At 60.0% G+C, this 23,804-nt stretch overlaps 1 protein-coding gene and 1 long non-coding RNA gene across 5 annotated transcripts in view; both read left to right on the forward strand.

Annotated features, from left to right (window-relative positions):
* LOC138426828 (cysteine--tRNA ligase, cytoplasmic) overlaps positions 1-17,735 on the forward strand; it is a 44,108-nt gene extending 26,373 nt beyond the window's left edge. For 2 of the 4 annotated variants that reach the window (XR_011251778.1, XR_011251779.1), the window contains 14 exons: positions 604-725; positions 6,848-6,960; positions 7,364-7,492; positions 7,765-7,894; positions 7,974-8,077; positions 8,383-8,480; positions 8,605-8,794; positions 9,196-9,264; positions 9,529-9,610; positions 13,073-13,153; positions 13,266-13,734; positions 16,551-16,610; positions 16,929-17,012; positions 17,461-17,735. Coding sequence is in view for 2 of the 4 variants with exons in the window: in XM_069565728.1 (XP_069421829.1) it covers positions 604-725; positions 6,848-6,960; positions 7,364-7,492; positions 7,765-7,894; positions 7,974-8,077; positions 8,383-8,480; positions 8,605-8,794; positions 9,196-9,264; positions 9,529-9,610; positions 13,073-13,153; positions 13,667-13,734; positions 16,551-16,610; positions 16,929-17,012; positions 17,461-17,595 (1,465 nt within the window). In the remaining 2 variants the exon portion in view is untranslated. The remainder of the gene's footprint in view (positions 1-603; positions 726-6,847; positions 6,961-7,363; positions 7,493-7,764; positions 7,895-7,973; positions 8,078-8,382; positions 8,481-8,604; positions 8,795-9,195; positions 9,265-9,528; positions 9,611-13,072; positions 13,154-13,265; positions 13,735-16,550; positions 16,611-16,928; positions 17,013-17,460) is intronic. The other 2 variants (XM_069565728.1, XM_069565729.1) reach the window with 1 other exon arrangement.
* Positions 17,736-20,086: 2,351 nt separating this feature from the next.
* LOC138426829 (uncharacterized) lies at positions 20,087-22,296 on the forward strand. Its single transcript, XR_011251780.1, has 2 exons — positions 20,087-20,840; positions 21,322-22,296. It is a non-coding gene; the product is annotated as an uncharacterized lncRNA (long non-coding RNA).
* The last annotated feature ends 1,508 nt before the right edge of the window (positions 22,297-23,804 follow it).

Consider the following 23,804-nt stretch of genomic DNA (forward strand, 5'->3'; position numbering starts at 1 on the left):
TCGAGGCTCCAGGAAGGTGTGCCCAGGGGCACGGCCCTCCACCAGCTCGGAGAGGAGCAGGGAGGCACGGGGGGCCGCCAGGGTGGTGGTGGCCCATGCTTCCGTCTCAGAGCCGCACGGCACGTGAGCGATGGGTGGGCCACCACGCAGCCGCAGCGGTCCTGTGAGGGCCCGCGCCCCTCATCCCTCCCTGGGCCCCCAGCTCCTCTTCTTAGGAGGACACCGGTTGTGCTGGTCAGGGCCCACCCTGGAGGCCTCGTTTTCACTGGAGCCCCTCTGTGAAGGCCCTTTTCCAAATGCAGTCAGACAGCGAGGTGCTGGGGGTCAGGGCTGGCAGGCAGAGGCGAGGGCGCCATGCAGGGTAGTCACCCGGGCAGGGGGCAGGGCACGGGCCGGGCCGTTGGGGAGTGAGGGAGCCCTGTCCCGGCCCCTGGCCCAGCCATGCTCGTCGCAGCCCCGTTTGGCCCACTCGGTGGCCGTAGTGGAACACCCTGCTGGCCGGCCCACTGCACAGGGCGTGGAGCAGACCCCGATGGCTTCTGCGTCCCCAGGCTGGCCGGCCGGGCAGCTTGTCACGCCTTCCCCGCTGGCTTTGTGTTCCAGCTACGCTTCAAACGGGTCCGTGTATTTCGACACAGTCAAGTTTGCCAACAGTGAGGGGCACAGCTATGGAAAGCTGGTGCCCGAGGCCGTCGGGGATCAGAAAGCCCTGCACGAGGGGGAAGGTAAGCGGGCCGGCTGGGCTCAGAGCCCGGGGAGCCGCGGTCTCACCCTGCACGGCCGTGGGGGCTTAGGTCCATGGGGACCCTGGCTTAGCAACTTAAGGGGCTTTGGGAGCTCTCCATACGGAACCCCTGACCTGCATTGTTGCCCAGGGGACAGAACAGTGAGCAGCCGCCGTGCAGCCCCACAGAGCAGACAGGCCTCGGCGCCCGGGGTGGGGCTGCCTGCTTTCTCAGTGCCCAGAGTCCCCAAGGGTCCGGCTGGGCCGGGCTGGACTCCTGCCTGGGGGTGTGGAGAGGGCACAGAGGCGACCCACTGAGTGAGTGCCCGGCACCCTCATGGGGCAGCAGGGAACCTGGGGAGGGAAAGCCCCAGGGCACTTTGATAGAAGGCAGGCAGGGCACCCAGAGAGGCAGGAGACACAGGCTGTTCACTTAGAGACCCCAGAAGAGGCCGGGGGCGGATGCCGGATGGGGCAGGGCAGCCCCTGTCCTGGGGCAGGAGCGAGCAGTCATTATCTGCACGGTCGCTGCAGGGAAACCAAGGTGGGGGACTTGGGCCACAGTCAGAGCCCGTTCTGATCTTGAAGCTCGGCTCTGGGAGTGGACAAAAGCAAGAGTGACTTCTGAGCGCCTGTGGTTACTGTGTGTAGAGGTTGGTTGTGTCCCATGTCACAGTATGCTCCAAGGATAGCTTAGTTGCAGTGTGTGTGAGACTGTCGTTTAGACCAGGGAACGCATTTAGTACTAGACCATAGCCCGTCGTCCACCGTGGTCACTCACACTGACTGCATGAGAGCCCTTGGGCAGAGCTTGGCAACAGGACCACACACTTGAGGACGCAGGGCAGCCGCTGGGGACGGCCTTGTCATTGCCACCGCGACAGTAACCCACGTGTAAAGACAGCCCCCCGCCCTCCTTGACCCAGACGTGTTAGAGACACCAGGCCTTTCCTGGGCCAGGCTGGGTTCTGTTTGTCTTTAATTCGTAAGTGTTTTCTCCACTCTCACCCTCTCACACCACCAGACGCACTTGTTGGCGCCACTGTTTCTGGAAGGCACTGGGGCCATAAAAATGTTTATCTTGCCTTTTTTTTTTAACCATGGATACAGTTTTCACATTTTATTGTCCTTACATTAAAATTTCACCATTAGCTACATGGAGCCTAAGTACGTACTGGACCCTGCTGCTACTGCTGCTGCTGCTGCTAAGTCTCTTCAGTCATGTCCGACTCTGTGCGACCCCATAGACGGCAGCCCACCAGGCTCCCCCATCCCTGGGATTCTCCAGGCAAGAACACTGGAGTGGGTTGCCATTTCCTTCTCCAATGCATGAAAGTGAAAAGTGAAAGCGAAGTCGCTCAGTCGTGTCCGACTCTCAGCGACCCCATGGACTGCAGCCCACCAGGCTCCTCCGTCCATGGGATTTTCCAGGCAAGAGTACTGGAGTGGGCTGCCATTGCCTTCTCTGACTGGACCCTAGTCCAGGCTTTTGAAACATGATGCTGATGGATGTGTGGCTGTAAGGATGTATGACATCGTAGACGATGCTGAACAGTTGGAAGGTTGTTGCGGGTGTCTGCTTCTGTCTGTCTGCGCTTGCAGCCAGGCAGACATGTGAGTCTCTGGCTTGTAGTTGGAGGAAGCACCGTCCAGGACTGAACGGGGGTCCCTGCTTGCTGACTGAGTCTGCACAGACTCGGGAGTCTTTGTCCCGATACGAGGGCGGCTTCGTTGTACAGGTTACAGCTTCCTCAACGTACGACTGTACAATGGCATACGTTGGGTCCAGTGACTTCTCCTTAAGGGCTCTGTTGTAAAGAGATTCAGTTCCATTCAGTCACTCAGTCATGTCTGACTCTTTGCGTCTCCATGGACCGTAGCACACCAGGCCTCCCTGTCCATCACCAACTCCCAGAGTTTACTCAAACTCATGTCCATTGAGTCGGTGATGCCATTCAACCATCTCATCCTTTGTCGTCCCCTTCTCCTCCCGTCTTCAATCTTCCCCAGCATCAGTGTCTTTTCCAGTGAGTCAGCTCTTTGCATCAGGTGGCCAAAGGATTGGAGTTTCAGCTTCAACATCAGTCCTTCCAATGAACACTCAGGGCTGATCTCCTTTAGAATGGACTGGTTGGATCTCCTTGCAGTCCAAGGGACTCTCAAGAGTCTTCTCCAACACCACAGTTCAGAAGCATCAATTCTTTGGCCCTCAGCTTTCTCCATAGTCCAACTCTCACATCCATACATGACTACTGGAAAAACCATAGCCTTGTCTAGAGGGACCTTTGTTGATAAAGTAATGTCTCCGCTTTTTAATATGTTATCTAGGTTGGTCGTAACTTTCCTTCCAAGGAGTGAGTGTCTTTTAATTTCATGGCTGCAGTCACCATTTGCAGTGATTTTGGAGACCCAAAAAATGAAGTCTGTCACTGTTTCCCCATCTATTTCCCATGAAGTGATGGGACCAGATGCCATGATCTTCATTTTCTGAATGTTGAGCTTTAAGCCAACTTTTCCACTCTCCTCTTTCACTTTCATCAAGAGGCTCTGTAGTTCTTCACTTTCTGCCATAAGTGTGGTGTCATCTGCATATCTGAGGTTTTTTCCCCGGCAGTCTTGATTCCAGCTTCTGCTTCATCCAGCTCAGCGTTTCTCATGATGTAGTCTACATATAAGTTAATTAAGTAGGGTGACAATATACAGCCTTGACGTACTCCTTTCCCAATTTGGAACCAGTCTGTTGTTCCATGTCCAGTTCTAACTGTTGCTTCCCGAACTGCATACAGGTTTCTCAAGAGGCAGGTCAGGTGGTCTGGTATTCCCATCTCTTTCAGAATTTTCCACAGTTTATTGTAATCCACACAGTCAAAGGCTTTGGCATAGACAATAAAGCAGAAATAGATGTTTTTCTGGAACTCTCTTGCTTTTTCCATGATCCAGTGGATGTTGTCAATTTGATCTCTGGTTCCTCTGCCTTTTCTAAAACCAGCTTGAACATCAGGGAGTTCACAGTTCACGTATTGCTGAAGCCTGGTTGGAGAATTTTGAGCATTACTTTGCTAGCATGTGCGATGAGTGCAATTGTGTGGTAGTTTGAGCCTTCTTTGGCATTGCCTTTCTTTGGGATTGGAACGAAAACTGACCTTTTCCAGTCCTGTGCCACTACTGCATTTTCCAAATTTGTTGGCATATTGAGTGCAGCACTTTCACAGCATCGTCTTTTAGGATTTAAAATAGCTCCACTGGAATTCCATCAGCTCCACTAGCTTTGTTTGTAGTAATACTTCCTAAGGCCCACTTGACTGAACATTCCAGGATCTCTGGCTCTAGGTGGGTGATCACTCCATCGTGATTATCTGGGTCTTGAAGATCTTTTTGTTTAGTTCTTCTGTGTATTCTTGCCACCTCTTCTTAATATCTTCTGCTTCTGTTAGGTACATACCATTTCTGTCCTTTATTGTGCCCATCTTTGCATGAAATGTTCCCTTGGTATCTCTAATTTTCTTGAGATCTCTAGTCTTTCACGTTCTATTGTTTTCCTCGATTTCTTTGCACTGATCACTGAGGAAGCTTTCTCTCCTTGCTATTCTTTGGAACTCTGCATTCAAATGGGTATATCTTTCCTTTTCTCCTTTGCTTTTCGCTTCTCTTTTTTTCTCATCTCTTTGTAAGGCCTCTTTAGATAGCCATTTTGCTTTTTTGCATTTCTTTTTCTTGGGTATGGTCTTGATCCCTGTCTCCTGTACAATGTCACACACCTCTGTCCATAGTTCATCAGGCACTCTATGTATCAGATCTAGTCCGTTAAATCTATATGTCTCTTACACTGTATAATCATAAGGGATTTGATTTAGGTCATACTTGAATGGTCTAGTGGGATTCCCTACTTTCTTCAATTTAAGTCTGAATTTGGCAATAAAGAGTTCATGATCTAAGCCACAGTCAGTTCCCGGTTTTGTTTTTGCTGACTATATAGAGCTTTTCCATCTTTGGCTGCAAATAATATAATCAATCTGATTTCGGTGTTGGCCATCTGGTGATGTCCATGTGTAGAGTCTTCTCTTATGTTGTTGGAAGAGGGTGTTTGCTATGTGTTCTCTTGGCAGAACTCTGTTAGCCTTTGCCCTGCTTCATTCTGCATTCCAAGACCAAATTTGCCTGTTACTCCAGGTGTTTCTTGACTTCCTACTTTTGTATTCCAGTCCCCTATAATAAACAGGACATGTTTTTTGGGTGTTAGTTCTAAAAGGTCTTGTAGGTCTTCATAGAACCGTTCAACTTCAGCTTCTTCAGTGTTACTGGTTGGAGCATAGACTTGGATTACCGTGATATTGAATGGTTTGCCTTAGAAACGAACAGAGATCATTCTGTCATTTTTGAGATTACAAAAGTACTGCATTTTGGACTCTTTTGTTGACTATGATGGCTATTCCATTTCTTGTAAGGGATTCTTGCCCACAGTAGTAGATATAATGGTCATCTGAGTTAATTCACCCACTCCAGTCCATTTTAGTTCGCTGATTCCTAGAATGTCGACGTTCACTCTTACCATCTCCTGTTTGACCACCTCCAATTTGCCCTGATTCATGGACCTAACATCCCAGGTTCCTATGCAGTATCGCTCTTTACAGCATCGGACCTTGCTTCCGTCACCAGGCACATGAAAAACTGGGTGTTGTTTTTGCTGTGGCTCCATCCCTTCATTCTTTCTGGAGTTATTTCTCCACTGATCTCCAGTAGCATATGGGGCACCTACCAACCTGGGGAGTTGCTCTTTCAGTGTCCTATCATTTTGCCTTTTCATACTGTTCATGGGGATCTTAAGGCAGGAATACTGAAGTGGTTTGCCATTCCCTTCTCCAGTGGACCACGTGTTTTAAAGACACAGCAGCTGACGCAGAAACGTGGAGGAAAGATCCAACGGCGTGTCAGGCTCAGCTGCTGGGTGGGCTGGGGTCGTCGGGCAGACCAGTCAGACCACAGGGCACATGTGGGACCAGAAGTGACCCTGGAGTGGGGCAGAGGGAGTCTGGAGCATGGAGCAGGTGTCACGAGGCCAGGACACTGGGGACACGTGAAGACTGGGGCAGGAGCGTGTGGGACAGAAGAGTCTGTTAGAAGCCTTCAAAGTTAAGTTTATAAAGTTGGGAACACTCACGGCTACGTGTGTGATAACGAAGGACGTAAAGCCCCAGTGTGCGTTATCTGTCCTGGGAAGGGTGTGCAGAGAGGGTCAGCGCTCCAGGTCAGGTCACGCGTCTGAGAAGCTGCCGACGCCGGGTGACGTGACCACGGTGAGAACAGGGGTGCAGCCCAGAGGGACACGCGTCCCGCTCGGTGGGCGCCTGGGCTCCCCTTCCACGGATGAAACCCCACAGACCCGCTCATCAGGATGGCAGGACGTCCGCAGTAGTCGCGTAGTTCACGTCCCGGCACATCCGCCTGTGCAGTGTTTTCCTGGGTCTGTCGAGTCTCCCAGGGGCTCTGTGTTTAGAGCCGGGTGCGCTGGCACCACCCCTTGCTCCCGCAGAGCCTCCCTCCAGCTCTGCTCTCGGCCACTGACGTGCTGCCTCCTGGGCTCGTCCTGCCGTGGCCGCGTTTGCAGCCTGGACGTGAGAGTCCATGTCGCTCCTGTTCTGGAGTTTTCCACCAGGGACCTGGCAAGACCCTCTCGGGCCTGAGTGCCTCAGCCAGCACAGCCCTGACCCCCAGGGGCACACTCTGCGTGCAGGCTGGGCTGAGGGCGGGTGTTACGTTCACAGCAGTTGCTGTGTCCACGTGGTCTGGGGGCTCTCCTGTGGGTGGGTTCCCTTTTGAGGGGACCAGCGGGGGTCCCGACTTGCAGCCTCCAGGCCCAGCGCCCTGTGCAGAGTGGCCTGGCTCACACCTCCCAGAATCCGGCCCAGAGGCCACCGCATGTTAGTACAGGACCCTGCCCACTTGAGCCGGCGTCCCCGGGGCAGGCCCACGAGAACAGCCCCTCACACCTGCACTCCACTCCGTCGTCATCCTGACATGGGGGCTGCGGGGATGGGGGCCAGCAGGGGGCAGTGGTGGGGTCCAGTAAACGCATAACTCACGCGTCCCTGGGCTGAGAGGATCCCACGCTCCCCATGTCTGCAGGCGACCTGAGCATCTCTGCAGAGCGCCTGAGTGAGAAGCGGTCCCCCAGTGACTTCGCGCTCTGGAAGGCCTCCAAGCCCGGGGAGCCGTCCTGGCCCTGCCCCTGGGGCAAGGTGAGTGTGGCTGGGAGGGGGTGGGGACGCGTCCCCGCAAGGCCCGCCCGCCGTGGGGTCATCACCTCCCTCCCTGGGACCGTGTCTTCCCCTCTGTGGCCGGTGGGATGGGACTGGAGCACCTCGGAGCCCTGCATCCCGACTGTCTCTGACCTGAGCTGCTGGGGCGGGTCCGCCCTCTGACGTCGCCCGTGATGACAGTCGTGGTGGCCCAGAGCCCCAGGGCAGGGGTGTTGGAGCAGCAGTCCGGCAGTGACACGGCCTCGGCCTTCACGGAGCTCGCCATCCCCTGTGGTCTTTCCACATGTGGGACTTGAGCCCCTGCCCCCGCGGAGCTCGGCTTCTGGGGGCCACGGCCATGGAGGCCAGGCGGGGCGCTCGCTCACCGAGTGTGGGTTCCCAGGGACGCCCCGGATGGCACATCGAGTGCTCGGCCATGGCGGGCACACTCCTGGGAGCCTCGATGGACATCCACGGAGGGGGCTTCGACCTCCGCTTCCCCCACCACGACAACGAGCTGGCGCAGTCAGAGGTAGGGGCCGCGGCCGCCGTCCGGGCGGGTGGGCGGGCACGGGGGTGGGCGGCGAGTGCTCTCCAGCAGAGCCTGGCCTCCGAGTCAGGGGCGTGTGAATCGGATTGTTTGGTCTGATTCCCACATGAGCAGCCTGGCCTTCGCAGCGCAGGCCTGGACCCACCCGTCCTCACCTCCTGCCAGGGCCCTGCCCAGCACAGGGGCCCCCCCTTCTGTGCCCCCTTGGGCCTGTGGAGGCGCCCCTGACCCCTGCTCCCGCCCCGTGTGTGCAGGCCTACTTTGAGAATGACTGCTGGGTCAGGTACTTCCTGCACACGGGCCACCTGACCATCGCGGGCTGTAAGATGTCCAAGTCGCTCAAGAACTTCATCACCATTAAAGACGCCCTGAAGAAGCACTCAGGTAAGGAGACCCTGGCGTCCCTGTCTGGGCGGGCGCAGCCAGCCGGGGTGCAGCCTCAGGCTTTCCTTTCTGCCCACAGCCCGCCAGCTGCGCCTGGCCTTCCTCATGCACTCGTGGAAGGACACGCTGGACTACTCGGCCAACACCATGGAGTCGGCGCTGCAGTACGAGCGGCTCCTCAACGTAGGTGCTGCCCCCGGCCCCCCGGCCCCGAAAGGGCCTCGTTCCTCCCAGACAGAAGGGGACGCGGGTGCTGAGCTGGGGGGCGGCTCAGCCGCTTTGCCGATGTTCCCCATCTCACCCGTGTGGGCGCCTCCCATCCAGTCCTGCCCGCTGGCCACCCCAAGGGGCCCCAAAACTGAGATGGGACTCTGGTCCCGCAGAGAAACCTTGCGGTCCCCTTCCTGCCTCCTGCTATGTGTGGGGGTGGGTGGTGCCCAGAGCAGCTCTTTTCGGAAATTCTCCTGAATGGGGTTTTCTAACTTCAGGAGTTTTTCTTAAATGTGAAAGACCTCCTCCGAAGCCCCGTGGAGGTAGCCGCTCAGTTTGAGAAGTGGGAGGACGAGGAAACGGAGCTGAACAAGAGGTGAGGCGGCACCTTTTCCCCTGGCCCATGCGGTCCCATCGTGCCCGCTGACGGGGGCTTAGGGGGCTGCCGGTGACCCCGTCCCTGTCCGTCTGACGGCGCCCCGCCTTCCTCCCCCGCCCAGCTTTTACAAGAAGAAGGCCGCGGTTCACCAGGCGCTCTGTGACAACGTCGACACGCGCACGGTCCTGGAGGAGATGCGGGCGCTGGTGGGCCAGTGCAACCTCTACATGGCAGCCCGCAAGGCCGCCCGGAGGAGGCCCCACCGCGTCCTGCTGGAGAGCATCGCCCGCTACCTTACTCACATGCTGAAGGTGAGCCCGCCCGCGCCGGGCCCGCTGGGCCCGCGGGTCCTAGGAGCTGCGCCCCCAGCCTCTCCGCCTCGGCTTTCGTCCCTCCTGTCTGGGGTTTGACGAGCAGAAGTGCTTCCCTGCCAGCGGCCCCGATGCCTCGTTCAGCATGCCCTCCTCCTGCTGACGAGTCCTGGGGGTCCCTGCAGGGGGCTCTGTGGTCCAGTGGCCTTGGCTGGGGGCCAGACAGGTAGTGGGAACCGGACCCGTCCTGCCGCGGTGCGCGGGCACCTCAGCCTGGGTCTGCGTGTCTAACTGCCCCCCCACCAAGGGCACCGCCTCAGGCACCGCCGCCCACCCCTCGCAGACGCGGTCCCTGCCCGCTGTCTCAGCCGCATGTCCTGCACGCTTGCTTCTTTCCCTAGATCTTCGGGGCCATAGAAGAGGAGAGCCCCCTGGGTTTCCCCGTCGGAGGAGCTGGGACCAGCCGCAGTGTGAGTGAAGCCCTCCCGGGCCAGGACTCCCTGCTGCCCCGCCCCCAGGACCGCGCTCCCTCCTGGGTGTCTGAGCCCAGGCCACCGCGGGGGGACCCTCTTACTGTCCTGCCCGTGCCGCCATGCGGGCGCCCCCACGCCTGTGGGCCCTGTGTTGGACGGGCTTACATGTCCATTGGCAGCCCCGCCCTGAGGCGCATGTGCCAGGCTCTGACCTTCACAAATGGGGCACCAGTCACAGCAACCCCAACGTTCTCTCTGCAGCTGGAGTCCACGGTCATGCCGTACCTGCAGGTGCTGTCGGAGTTCCGGGAAGGGGTGCGCCGGATCGCCCGCGAGCACAGAGGTGAGGTGTGCCTGGCAGGGCTCCATGGCCTGGGGCATCTGCAGGCCGAGGACTGGAGGGGTCCTGTCCTTGCCCGCAGAGGCCCGTGGTGGCTGCACAGCGTCTGCTGGGGCGGCTCTGGGGTCTGCTCCGGCTTCGCCGTCTGCACCCTGCCTGCCCCTTGTGCTCGCCTGAGAGCCTGAGGACGAAGGGGTGCGAACGTGTCCTCTCGGGCGGCGCTGAGCGGTTGTCAGATGGGCAGCTGACCGCGTCAGAAAGGCGGTCTGCTTCTCCCTCCGCTGGTCTGGACTCATGGCAACCAGCGGGGCTGACCTGAGCCTGCGGTGGGCAGCGAAGCCCAGGCCGTGCAGGCGGCGAGGGGCGAGGCTGCAGCTGCGGGCGCAGCGAGGGGGCCCTGCAGGTGGCCAGTGCAGGGTGTGCTCCTTCCCGCCTGGAGCTGGGCTGAGCTTGGCACCTGCAGGGCCGAGAGGCGCCCCAGGGACGTCGCCCGCGGGCCTGCGTCCAGGCGCCCGTTCTCCTTGCTGGCCTCCCTGGCAGCTGCATAGCTGTGTCCTTCCAGGAGCCCTGCTGGCCCCTGGCTGGCCTAGCTCTGTGCACAGGCTCCCCCACCCCACCTCGGCCAGGTCTCCCCGCTGTCCCGCACCCAGCCCACTGCTGCCCAGCACCTCCCCCACGGGACCGCCTCCACTCCTGTCCAGGCCTCGCGTGAGGTTCTGCCCCAGACTCAGGGCCCGCTCCTCCAGCCTGGACTCTGCGGGCGGAAGCCTTGGCTTTTCTCCTGCCGGCATGGCGGTGGCGGGGCCGGAACCTTCCGTCTCCACCCGCAAGCTTCTCCCCTCCCCGCAGGCCGGCTCCCCCCTGTGATCCTCTTTTAGGGTCATGTGAGTCGTTCTCACACATTTGTTCCATACGTTTAAGAGTCGGTTTATTGAATTTCTTGAAAATATCCAACTGGGGTTTTCCCTTAAAAAAGAATAGTTAATTGAGGTGAAACTCACCTGCCATAAAACAGGCCATGTTGAGGTGCCCATTCAGGCTCCCAGTGCCTTCCTGTCCTGCGCAGCGCCGTCCCCTTCCAGCCCCCGAACGTCCCCACCCTCCAGAGGCACTCCCCTCCCCCAGCCTCCGGCCGCCGCCAGCCTGCCTTCTGTCTTGGGGTTGTCCCGTTGTGGGCGTTTTACGTAAATGGATCATATGGCAGAGGACGAGATGGTCGGATGGCATCACTGACCCGGTGAACGTGAGTTTGAGCGAACCCTGGGAGATGGTGAGGGACCGAGAGGGAAGCCTGACGTGCTGCAGTCCACGGGGTCGCAGAGTGGAACGTGTCTTGGCGACTGAACAGCAGAAACCAGCACGTGACCTTGTCTGTCTGTCTTACCTGTTGTTCCCTGAGAAGTTCAGAGAGATCCAGGGTCAGTAGGATCCCTGGGATGCTGCCCGGCTTTCCCGTCTCTTAAGTTCACTCTGTTCTCCCAGGTTTCTTTTGCATCTCAGTTCAATTCAGTCGCTCAGTCGTGTCCGACTCTTTGCAGCCCCATGAATCGCAGCACGCCAGGCCTCCCTGTCCATCACCCACTCCCGGGGTTCACTCAGACTCACGTCCATCGAGTCATGATGCCATCCAGCCATCTCATCCTCGGTCGTCCCCTTCTCCTCCTGCCCCCGATCCCTCCCAGCATCAGGGTCTTTTCCAGTGAGTCAGCTCTCCGCATGAGGCCTCGTGCAGGGATAAAGATGGGACTTTCTGCCATAGGGGCAGGGAGCAGACCACTTCCAGCCTGTTCTTTGGTTGCTTATGTCTGCTTCTCAGCGGGATGTTTTCAACGTCACCCACGCTGTGGCACGTGGTCGTGCCGCCTTCCTGTTTACGTCCATGATTGTCCACTGCGCGTGCGTGCCGCGTTCTGTTCATCTGTTAGCCCTGGGTGGACGTTTGGGCTGTTTGCACCTTTGGTGCACAGCGCTGCTGTGAACGCGCGTCTGTAAGTGTCAGCTTGGGCCCTGTGCTCACGTGTTTTGGGCGCATGCCTAGGAGAGGAGTTGAGGGGCCATGTAGTAGTTCCGCATTTAACGACTGTGTAGCGAGTGTACTGAAAAGTGCTCAGTTGTGTCTGACCCTGCGACCCCACGGACTGTGGCCCGCCAGGCTCCTCTGTGCATGGGATTCTCTGGGCAACAGTACTGGAGTGGGTTGCCATTCCCTTCTCCAGGGGATCTTCCCAATGCAGGGATCGAACCCGGGTCTCCTGCATTGCAGGCAGATGCTTTACCCTCTGAGCCACCAGGGAAGCCCCTTAGCTTCCGTAGTGCCTGCCAGAGCACTTTCCGTAGTGCCTGCACCGTTATACATCCCCACCAACGGTGCACAAGGGTTCCCATTTGTCCGGGCCGTTGTCAGCACACCGGTCGCTTTCTGTCCATCATCGTCACAGCCGTCCTGGTGGGTGTGATGGTGTCTCGCCACGGCTGTGGTCTGCATGACGTGATGATGAGCAACGAGCGGCGTGGCCGTCTGCACGTCTCCTCTGGAGAGGTGTCTGTCCAGGCCCTTGGCTTGTTTTCAGTTGGGCCCTTTGTCTTGCTGTTGAGTTGTCGGAACTCTATTTGTTCTGGACACTAGAGCCCCTTCAGATCCATGACTCTGAGGAGGCTGGGGAGAAAGCGGCTGTACAGTAACCAACAGGTTTGGAAAGAAAGCCTGGGGGGAGATTTGTGCTCCGTGGACCGGAGCAGGTCTCTGTGGACGTGAGGAGCCCACCTAGAGGACAGCCCCTGAGGGGTCCCAGGCAGGCGTGGCCCACCCCCAGGCCGCGGCGGTGACGGTGAAGCTGGCCCACTTCCTCTTACAGCGCGAGTGGCCACTGGGCACTTGCTTCAGCCGGTGCCCTGGGGTCTCCTCGGGGGGCGGTCCATTGAGTGAAGGCCTCCCGGGGCAGAATGAGAGGAGGAATCAGACATAAAGACCATCGTCCCCCAAGTCCTGCCTGGGGGCCGGAACGGGTGTCGGGAAGCGGGAGGCTGCCTGCTGCTTGTGCGCGTGGCTGTGGCTGCTCTGAGCCGACAGCAGGGAGCCTGCCCGGGGCTGGTCGTGGCCTCGGGGCTCAGAAAAGCCCCTGGCCCTGGGTGGAGGGACGCGGCTGCCTCTGCCAGGATCGCCGCGCCCTGGCCACGGGGCTCAGTGTTCCCAGGTGCCCGGGGGCCCCCTCTGTGTAGCGGAGCCCTGGTCTCCCCAGGCCTGCCGTCACGCTGGGCTGTCCCCACGCAGGGTCCTCGGGGCCAGGCTGTGTGCCCGCCGCTCAGCAGGGCCCCGCGCTGTGCCCAGGCTGTGGGGTCCTGGGGGTCTGCTCTGCACTCCGTGGTGCCCGTAGTGCCCGTGTCGGCTTCTCCTGCCTCCGCCACCAGCGGAGAGTGCCCAGACATTCCCGCGCCCAAGGGCTGAGCTGTGTCCTCTGCCCACAGTGCCCGAGGTCCTCCAGCTGAGCGACGCCCTGCGGGACGACATTCTGCCCGAGCTGGGGGTGCGGCTGGAAGACCACGAAGGTGGGTCCTCTGGCTGTGATGGGCGGACACCGGGGGCGGGGGCTGCCAGGTGTGGCTGGCTCTCGAGAGGAGAGCTGCTGGGACGGGTCCGAGGGCACCGCGCCTTTTACAGGATCCACAGGGCTGGATCGTGCCTCTTGGGTATCACGCCAGCCCCTCCTCTGTCTGAAAGGTGACATCTGGGGCTCTGCTCCTGCGGCCTGACTGCCCGGCACCCCAATTCTGCAGGGACCTGTCCTTCAGGAGGCAGCCTGTGTCGTGTGGATCGTCAGCGAGTTTGACAGCTTGTCTTGGCTGGGGTTTGGGCTGCACAGAAAATGATCGGGTTTTAAACACTCAGGAGAAAGTCTCACTTTGTGACACCTGGCTGTTCGGGCCCCCCCACAGCATGGTTAACGTTTGGTCTGTGGGAGCAGTAAGGGAGGGCTTCCCTGCTGCCCTCTGGGGGCCCCGAGGGCGGGAGTGGTGGGCACAGGGATGGGCTCAGGAGTCTCACGGCCGTTTGCCTTTCAGGACTGCCCACCGTGGTCAAGCTGGTGGACAGAGACGCCTTACTGAGAGAGAGAGAAGAAAAGCAACGGGTGGGTGAAGCCACAGGAGCTGGGGCTGGCCGCCTGCTGGGCGTGATGACCTCGGCGCATGTGCGCTGCACACGGAGGAGTCAGTGTTTACAGAATTATTAAGCTCCAGTGTTTGTAAAGGTCGAACGGGAGGACAAACCAGCTAGGCAAACACTTGGCAGTTAAACAGCAACAGTGTCAGCTCCTAATGAAGAGCAGAGCGTGAGGGGAGGCCTGTTGCTTCGGGTGACCTGCAGACGGGTGATCCCACCTGCCTGTCACCCAAAGCGTCACCTCAGCCCAGGGGAGAGTGTGTATCCACCTCCCTCTTCCCCGTTCCCAGGATGAGCGTGTCTCACTCTCCGTCCTCCCCTTCCCCGGGGGTGAGCGTGTCTCACCTTCATCCTCCCCGTCCCCGGGGGTGAGCGTGTCTCACTCTCCATCCTTCCTGTCCCCAGGGTGAGCATGTCTCACTGTCCCTCCTCCCCGTCCCCAGGGGTGAGCGTGTCCCCCTCCATCCTCCCCGTCCCCGGGGGTGAGCTTGTCTCACTCTCCATCCTCCCTGTCCCCAGGGTGAGCATGTCTCACTGTCCCTCCTCCCCGTCCCCAGGGGTGAGCGTGTCCCCGTCCATCCTCCCCGTCCCCGGGGGTGAGCGTGTCTCACTCTCCATCCTCCCTGTCCCCAGAGTGAGCGTGTCTCACTGTCCCTCCTCCCCGTCCCCAGGGGTGAGCGTGTCCCCCTCCATCCTCCCCGTCCCCGGGGTGAGTGTGTGTCACGCTCCTTCCTCCCCGTCCCCAGGGTAAGCGTGTCTCCACTCCCCGTCCTCCCCGTCCCTGGGGGTGAGCGTGTCTCACTGTCCCTCCTCCCAGTCCCCGGGGGTGAGCGTGTCTCACTCCCCGTCCTCCCCGTCCCCGGGGGTGAGCGTGTCTCACTCTCCGTCCTCCCCATCTCTGGGGGTGAGCGTGTCCCCCTCCATCCTCCCCGTCCCCGGGGTGAGCGTGTCTCACTCTCCCTCCTCCCCATCCCCAGGGTAAGCGTGTCTCACTCCCCGTCCTCCCCGTCCCCGGGGGTGAGTGTGTCTCACTGTCCCTCCTCCCCGTCCCCGGGGGTGAGCGTGTCTCACTCTCCGTCCTCCCCATCTCTGGGGGTGAGCGTGTCCCCCTCCATCCTCCCCGTCCCCGGGGTGAGCGTGTCTCACTCTCCGTCCTCCCCATCCCCGGGGTGAGCGTGTCTCACTCTCTGTCCTCCCCGTCCCCGGGGTGAGCGTGTCTCACTCTCCGTCCTCCCCATCCCCGGGGGTGAGCGTGTCTCACTCCCCGTCCTCCCCATCCCCAGGGTAAGCGTGTCTCACTGTCCCTCCTCCCCGTCCCCAGGGGTGAGCGTGTCTCACTATCCGTCCTCCCCATCCCCGGGGGTGAGCGTGTCTCACTGTCCCTCCTCCCCGTCCCCAGGGGTGAGCGTGTCTCACTCTCCGTCCTCCCCGTCCCCGGGGGTGAGTGTGTCTCACTCTCCGTCCTCCCCATCCACGGGGGTGAGCGTGTCTCACTCCCCGTCCTCCCCATCCCCAGGGTAAGCGTGTCTCACTCCCCGTCCTCCCCGTCCCCGGGGTGAGTGTGTCTCACTCTCCGTCCTCCCCGTCCCCGGGGATGAGCGTGTCTCACTGTCCCTCCTCCCCGTCCCCGGGGGTGAGCGTGTCTCACTGTCCCTCCTCCCCTTCCCTGGGGGTGAGCGTGTCTCACTCTCCGTCCTCCCTGTCTCTGGGGGTGAGCGTGTCTCACTGTCCCTCCTCCCCATCCCCAGGGGTGAGCGTGTCTCACTCCCCATCCTCCCCATCCCCGGGGGTGAGTGTGTCTCACTGTCCCTCCTCCCCGTCCCCGGGGGTGAGCGTGTCTCACTCTCCCTCCGCCCCAGCCCGCGTCCTTCTCACACGTCAGACTCCCTAGAGTGCTGGGAGCAGGATTGCTCCGTGAATCAGGACCAACCCCGCTCTCGGGGACTCGGTTTCCTGCAGAGAAATGGGATGGCAGTTGCCCTTCAGCAGCGCTGGGCACAGCTCATGGGCTGGGCCCACGAGGCTGTAGGAGGAGGCCGCTGTCGAGCTGCGTTTGGGAGCCGGGAGGGGCCTCCGCAGATGTCCAGGAGAGGAGTGGTGAGGTGGCGGGGTTGCCCGTGCCCTGGGGCACCGCTGTGGACGCCAGGAAGGGTGTACACGGTGAGGGACTCAGCAGACCCACGGTGGGCTCCAGGCCGCTCCTCGCGGGCACGCAGCCCGGCACCCGGGCCGCCTGTTCCCTGGGTGGCGCTGCCTGCTAGGGCTCACCATGCCGTCCCTAGTCCCACCGCATGGCCGGGTGGGCTTCTGCTCCCTCCTTCATGGTGGCCATGCTGAGGGTGACCTCACGTGTGGCACCCACTCCCTGCCCTGTGTCCAGAGCGGGGCCGGGCAGGGGGCAGCAGGGGGCTTGTCCCATTGCTCTCCTCCTTGAGCAGGGCTGGGCAGGGGGCAGCTTGTGGAGAGTGGCAGGGGGCAGCAGGGGGCTTGCCCCGTCGGTCTCCCCCTTGAGTGAGGCTGGGCAGGGGGCAGTTTGTGGGGAGTGGCAGGGGCAGCAGGGGGCTTGTCCCGTCGCTCTCCCCCTTGAGCAGGGCTGGGCAGGGGGCAGCTTGTGGGGAGTGGCGGGGCAGCAGGGGGCTTGTCCCGTCGCTCTCCCCCTTGAGCAGGGCTGGGCAGGGGGCAGCTTGTGGGGAGTGGCAGGGGGCAGCAGGGGGCTTGTCTCGTTGCCCTCCCCCTCAAGCGGGGCCGGGGCAGCTAAGGTCACGGGGGTCTGCTGTCCCACAGGTGGAAGAGGAGAAGAGGAGGAAAAAAGAGGAGGCCGCCAGGAAGAGACGGGAGCAAGAGGTAGCATCTTCCTTCCCAGAAGGAAGGCACATTGATCCCCGCTCTGCCGTCCGTGTCTCTCACGGCCCAGCTGCCCCCCACCTCTGTCCTACGCGTCCACGTGGTACCCCAGGGAGGCGGCGGCTGCAGGCTGGCGCCTGCTGCCCTGACGCTGCCATGCACCCTGCACCCCTCTGTCCTGCAGAAAAACTCCGCTTGCCGCCTTTACCTCCCCCTGCCTGGGTGTCACTTTGGGCTTTCTGTTGCCCCCTCAACTTGGGGGCTGGCGTGGGGGCCCCCCTGTGGGCTCGGAGCAGTGACCCCACGTGTGTATTCCAGGCAGCAAAGCTGGCCAAGATGAAGATCCCACCCAGTGAGATGTTCTTATCGGAAAGTGACAAATACTCCAAGTTCGATGAAAACGTAAGAGGGGGTGTTGTTAGATCATGAACCGGGGACGGCAGTGGTTTTAACTTGGCTGAGGAGTGTCTCTGCCCAGGAAGACGGGCTCGTGTGGGCTGTTTAGGTCCAGCCTGTGTGCAGGACTGCCCTCCGTCAGCGCGGGGCTGGTTAGGGGTTTGCAGAGCCTGTCCCCGCAGACGGTCCGGAGGGTGTGGCACAGCCATGCCCCTGGCCAGGGGTTCCACAGCGGGGCCCTCCCGAGACCCTCGGGCCCCTTGTGCTCTTGTGTGTGTTCACTGTGTGCTTTTCAGCTCACACTAGCAAGGAGGCCGCCGACCCAGCTGGGCACCATGCCCTGGGCAGGAGGGTGGTCCCCAGAGGCCCCGACGCCACGGATCGGGGTGCTGGGTGCAGAGTGTGGTGTGGGGGCGGGGGTGCCCGGAGTGACCGCCGTGCTCTCGCCCCCCAGGGTCTGCCCACGCATGACTCCGAAGGCAAAGAGCTGAGCAAAGGGCAGGCCAAGAAGCTGCGGAAGCTGTTCGAGGCGCAGGAGAGGCTGCACTTGGAGTACCTGCAGCTGGTTCAGAACGGGGGCCCCCCGTGACCCCTGGGCCCCGCCCACACTCCCGCCTGTGCACAGGGGCCCTCGGCCCGAGTGAAGCGCTCTGTCCACAGAGGGCCGGGCCGCCTCCTGCTTTGAGTCGTCAGTAATAAAGTCTTCCCAGTCGGGGGCTGGGCTTTGTCTGCCGTCAGCCTGCACAATCAGCGCGCGCCGGGCTGGCTGGGCTGCTGGGTCAGCAGGTCATGACTCGGGGGCTCAGACTGCTGAGTGGCTTCAACCGAGGACCATCCCCCAGCACCCCCACCCCCCCAGTACTGATGGCTATCAGCTAATCTCTGCTGTGTGGGTGCATTGGGAGGCATTTGAGCAGGAAAAAGACGGGCTCAAACTGGCAGAGCCTGCGGCGCTGCGCACAAAGCCTGCCCGGCCGGGCACTCAAATCCTGCTAGCTCAGCTCGCCGCCCTGTCTCCACGGCAATCCTGCAGGCGGGCAGGCAGGCAGCAGGGCCGGCTCAGCACCCCCAGGGTGAGATGGGCGCCGCTTGTTTTCGGGTCCCTGCCCAGGAGCATGTCCTCTCCACCCCCGTTCACGCATTTTCACTCCCAGAGGAGTAGAATCCCCACTGAGCTCCAAGGCGTGTCTCCAGCCTTGGTCCAGGCGGGGGCACTGTGGGAGCCAGGGGGGCTCCGCAAGGACCACGATGGGGTCCTCGGGGCCGGGCCGACGGGCTGCGGGTCATCGTCCCGTTCTCGTGTGGCAGTCGGTGCAGTGACCCGGCCCGTGGTTAGGGGGGTGTTGGCCATGCCCAGGGCTGGGCCTGCTTACCCTGCACCCTGCCCACAGGAGCTCTGCTGGCAGAGCAGGTGGGAGCATGTGGCCACCCACACTGGCTGCACTGGGGGGCCCAGACCCGCGGGGGCAGGAGAGTGGGCCCCGCAAGGACGGGCTCTGGGCATCAGTGTTGGCGTGCTGGGGCGCTTCACTTGTGTCTGACCGCGACCCCCAGGCTGCGGCCCCCGGCTCCTCTGTCTGTGGGATTCTCCAGGCTAGAATACTGGGGTAGGTTGCCCACACACCACTTCCTGCAGGGGACCTTCCCGACCCAGGAATTGATATGTTCAACAACAAAAAACAGACACCAGTAAGGAAGAAAAGCCACAAAACAGTGAGACAAGCCCAGGCCAGTTACCCGGTGCTACCCTGCAAGCCGCCCAGCTCTCAGTGCTGACGCGACAATGACCTTATCATTGAGTCTGGCCCCGCCTGGTGGGTCTCGGTCAGGGCCCTCACTGGGTGCGCTCAGGACAGGGTCTGCGCTCTGGAGCCGGGGTGCTGGGTGGGGGCCCCCAGGTCCACAGCCTCGGTGCTCCCCAGAGAGGCACCACGTGCCCTTGGGTGTCTTAATTTCAGAGGTCTCAGGGGCCCCCCCATCACCCCCCGAGGTGGGGGGCATGGCGAGGGTGGGGAAGAGGGCGGCAGCCATTTAGGAAAGCGCCCTTCACCCGGTTGCAGTGGCTCCGTGGGTTGGAGTGAGAACGCGCCCCTCTGCTGCACGTCACTGGGGGATGTTCCGAGGCCAGAGCAGAGGAGTCACGTGGGATCCTGACACTGTGTTGCTGCGCAGAGCGCCGCGTGGCTGTCACTCCCGCGGGGTGTGGGGACAGAGCTCCGCATGAGAGGAGGTGTCCTGAAGGGAGGAAACAGCAGGCACTCACCCTCGGCTTGTCGACACTGGGCACCTCCTGGCCCTGCAGGCTGAGGGGCTGCCCTGGTGAATGTGAGCACCCAGGCCAGTTCCGGCTCTGAGCGGCAGCCCCTCCTGGGAGGAAACATCCCGAAAGGAAGGAAGACATGGGGCAGACCAGGAACTGCACAGTGATCAGGGGTCTCTGGGACATCAGGCAGAGGGTCCAACATGGTAAGATCCAGTGAGATGACCTCCTCAAGAGCCCGGAGGTGCAGAGCGCGCACCTGGTGGAGCCAGAGTGGGGGCTGACTAGAAAGGGCAGCAAGAGGGGCCTTTGCAGTGGCAAGGGGTCTGGATCCCTCACCCCTCAGCCGTGGTGGTGGCTACAGGAATCCACGCCCAAGGCCACGTGCCCCCAGGACTGGTCTCCAGGCACAGATCTTGGGTGAGACGTAAGTGCCAGGAAATCACGAGGAGGGCACAGGGAGCCTTCCGCTGCAGCTTCCTGGAACCTCTTACATTTCAAAGTCAAAGCCTCAGCAGCCTCCCCTGGCCCAGTCTGGGAAGACCTGGGCACTGAAAAGAAGGAGCCGTTGAAATCCAGCGTCCACACTTGGCCTCGAGGGCAGAGAAGACCAAGACGTCATACTTGTCACCATGGGAGGGGACATGTGGCCCACAAACTTGCTTTTCCTAAGTGGCAAGATTAAGCATCTCCACCCCCATGGACACTGCACTTCAGGGCCCCCAGTGGCCCCACTGAAAGGGGCAGCGGGCCAGCGGACAGAACAGGGTGGTTGGACAGCCTCTGTTCCCGGGCCCTGACTCGGGCCAGGGCCATCGGTGGGCTCTGAGCTGAAAGTTGGGAGCTGACGGTTCTCAACGATGGTGGAGCGTCATCCCGCGGGTGGCTTGGAGGTGATGGGGACCAGAAAAGGTGTGCTCTGCCCATCACCCCTCCCTGCATCTTTCAGTCTCCGCATCCCCCGAGAGGGACATGTGGGCCAGGGGTCCGCTGCGGGGGAGAGCCGGGCTAACCTGCACAGAGAGGTCTTTCCACCAGGAACACAGAGTCAGCACTGAGGGAAGCTTCCAGACCGGTGCCGCCCAGGCAGAACCTGGCTCGGACGTAGCTGAGGCTGGAGAGCGGCAGCCTCCAGTGCTCGGGGTGAGGCCCCTGCCCCTGGTCGGGGGCCCCTCGTGGAGGAGGCCATCCGCCTCACGAACTGCTCACGGGCTGCACTGGGGAGCCAGGCACAGGCAGGCAGTGCCCACGGAGGCGGACGGGCTCCTCCAAGAGGCGGGGCCCGAGAAGCGCCAGCACTACCCCCAGCGTGTGGGCCTTGACGCACAAACCTGCCGCAGAGACGTCCGGGGACATTCACGTGTGGACCGGGCGTGGTGTGACTAAGGGGCTCTCGGTTCTGTTCGCGCGATCGTGCGGGCTGTGTCGTCCCCGTGTCTTAGTTTAGGACAGTGCAGCGTGAGGTCCGTCACGGAGTCGTCTTCAGCCGAAACGGCGGATGAAGCAATCAAGCACACACTCATGGTCACATCAGAGCACCGGCGTCTGTCCCGTGTTCGAGACTTCACGATCTGGTATTCTTTGTAACATGCCACCAGGGAACCCTCTCGTCTTTATTTATTTATTTGCTTATTTTTTTGGCTATGGCCACACAGCATGCAGAGTCTTAGTTCCCTGAGCAGGGACTGAACCCACCCCCCCTGCATTGGAAGCGTTGAGTCTTCACCACTGGACTGCCAGGGAGGTCCTTCACCCTCTTGTCTTTAGTGGAGAACATGAGCCCTGCCCTGCAGCTGCAAAGGGCGGGGTGGGGAGTGGGGACTGGCCCTGGCCAGGGTGACTGCAGGGGGTGTGGGGGTCCCAGGAGGTTCCCCACCCCACCACAGCCTTATCAGCAGAGTCCTTGCTGTCCCCTTTGCACTTGGCCTTTGTACCCTCACAAGCCACAGCAGAACCTTCTGGAACAAGATGGGGTGAAAAATTTATTTTAACTTGGAAAATATCAATTCACTAGTAAAATCTTGTTTCTTTCGTGTGTATGAAACCTCTTTCCAGCTTTAAGAGCCAGAATTGTCTTCCTGCATGTCTTCCTGTGCTCATCTGCTTCAGTCACGTCCGACTCTGCGACCCTGTGGACCACAACCTGCAGGCGCCTCTGTCCCTCGGATTCTCCAGGCAAGAACACTGGAGTGGGTTGCCATGCTCTCCTCCAGGGGATCTTCCCAACCCAGGGACTGAACCCACGTGTCTTACATCTCTCGCACTGGCAGCTGGGTTCTTTACCGCTGGCTGCTACGGCTGCTAAGTCACTTCAGTCGTGTCCGACTCTGTGCGACCCCATAGACGGCAGCCCACCAGGCTCAGCTGCCCCTGGGATTCTCCAGGCAAGAACATTAGAGTGGGTTGCCATTTCCTTCTCCAATGCGTGAAAGTGAAGTTGCTCAGTCGTGTCCGACCCTCAGCGACCCCATGGACTGCAGCCCACCAGGCTCCTCTGCCCATGGGATTTTCCAGGCAAGAGTACTTACCACTGGCACCACCTGGGAAACCCAAAGTCTTCCTGCTTCTCTCTAAAGAAATCTTTCACGTTTTCATTATTTAAAAAAATATTACAGATTCACAATTAAAAAAATCAAATCACGGAACTTCCCTGGTGGTTCAATGGTTAAGAATCTGCCTTAATGCCGGGGATGTGGGTTCGATCCCTGGTCGGGGAACCAAGAGCCCATGTGCTACAGGGAGGTTGAGACCAGGACAAAACTGAGGCTACGCGCCGTGCGCCCGCAGAGTCCGCGCGCCACGACCGCAGAGTGCGCGCGCCGCGACTGAGACCCGACACGGCCAGATACCTTTTTTAAAAAATCAAGTCGTGCAGCAAACTACCAGAATAAACTCGCGACCGAGTGTCTCCTTGAGGCCGTCTCTGAGCTCCTGGCTCCTTCCCTCTAAGGGTGTGCGTTTACAGACACACCCCATGTCGGGCACCCCTCTCTCTACACAGAATAAACAGGATGTTTTCTGAGGTCAGTATACTGCGATTTTCTGCTTCCTCTGTGTGTCCACGTGTGTGTGTCACGAGAGCATCGTGACCTGGGTGCCACCATCCTGGGGAAGCAAGCACGTGGGTGCTTCTGGGACTCAGGCTCCCCAGCTTCTACCAGCCCTGGGGGTTGTTTACTGAGCAGCGGCCCCCCTACAGGCGTGGGCCAGGGTCCCCTCCAGGGCCAGTTTGCTTAATTTAAATCCATCTGTGGCTATAATGTGGGGAGCGGGGCAGAAAATACAGTCAGAGTGCAGGCAGGTGAGGATGGCTGCCTGATCTCATGAGAGACGTGAAGAGACTGGGTGCAGTTTCCAAAGAGCCGCTGCGGCGAGGTCAGCTGCAGGGGGTTCCAGTTCCCGCTTCCGCTGGGGAGTCCAAGACCCAGTGCCTGAGATCTGAGATGTCAGACCCAGGCAGGGGGCTTGGGATGGCAAGGCTGGCATCACTCAGAGCCCGACATCTGCCCGTCACGCCCACGGGCAGGCGGGGACACGGCATGCCGCCTGGCCGGTCGAGCACCTTGGGGCAGTAGCCCGGGCTCACCTCCCAGTGGGACTCCCAGGTGCTACCTTTAGGGCCATGAGCCACCCTGAGCTATTTGCAGGCCCTGGAATGCGGCTGGGGTCATCAGAACAGACACTTAAGCAAAATGGTTTTATATGTTAATACATTGCCTGCATTGAACTGTATTCCCTAGCATCACAGAATGTTAGCACTAAAAGGTTATCTGAAAGATCACTCACCTCCTTTAGTAGTTGAGGAAACTACTGTCCAAGAAGGTGAAAGTCTTTCTCAAGATCATAAATCCAGGACAGGGTCTCTCTGGATGGTTCATGATTTACAAGGAACAGTGGTCCCAATGTCAGCAGGTAGGACGAGAGTTTGGGGCCCCCCTGGTGGTTCAGAAGGTGAAGAATCTGCCTGTAATGCAGGAGACCTGGGTTTCATCCCTGGGTCGGGAAGACCCCTGGAGAAGGGAATGGCTACCCACTCTAGTATTCTTGCCTGGAGAATTCTATGGACAGAGGAGCCTCGTGGGCTACAGTCCATAGGGTTGCAGAGTCAGACAAAACTGAGCGACTTAACCCTTCCAGGACCAAAGTTACACTGGGCAAGACTTTAAATCACTCCTAACATGCGATATAGACACACAGCATCCCCGCGTGAGTCCAATGGCATTTTCATCTAATAAGGAAATGCTGTTTTTTCTTCCATTGAATCCCAGATAAAGCTGTTGGCTTGTTGTTAAGGGGCTAAGTTGCATGGGGGAATGGGGAGACAGAATAAGAAATACCTTTGACTGAAGGGACTTATACACACACACACACACACCCCTGGGTTGTGGGGAAGTAGCACTGTTACGATCTTTGGATATAAAAAGGGATTTGGATAGCCCGCCTTTCTTTTACACTTGTCTCCTAGTTGTGTGCTTTTTTAAAGATTTTTTTAATGTGGCCATTTTTTTAAAAATACTGAGTTTTTATAACACTGCTTC

The sequence above is a fragment of the Ovis canadensis genome, chromosome 21, assembly GCF_042477335.2.
Source record: "Ovis canadensis isolate MfBH-ARS-UI-01 breed Bighorn chromosome 21, ARS-UI_OviCan_v2, whole genome shotgun sequence".
In the NCBI taxonomy this organism is placed as follows: domain Eukaryota; kingdom Metazoa; phylum Chordata; class Mammalia; order Artiodactyla; family Bovidae; genus Ovis; species Ovis canadensis.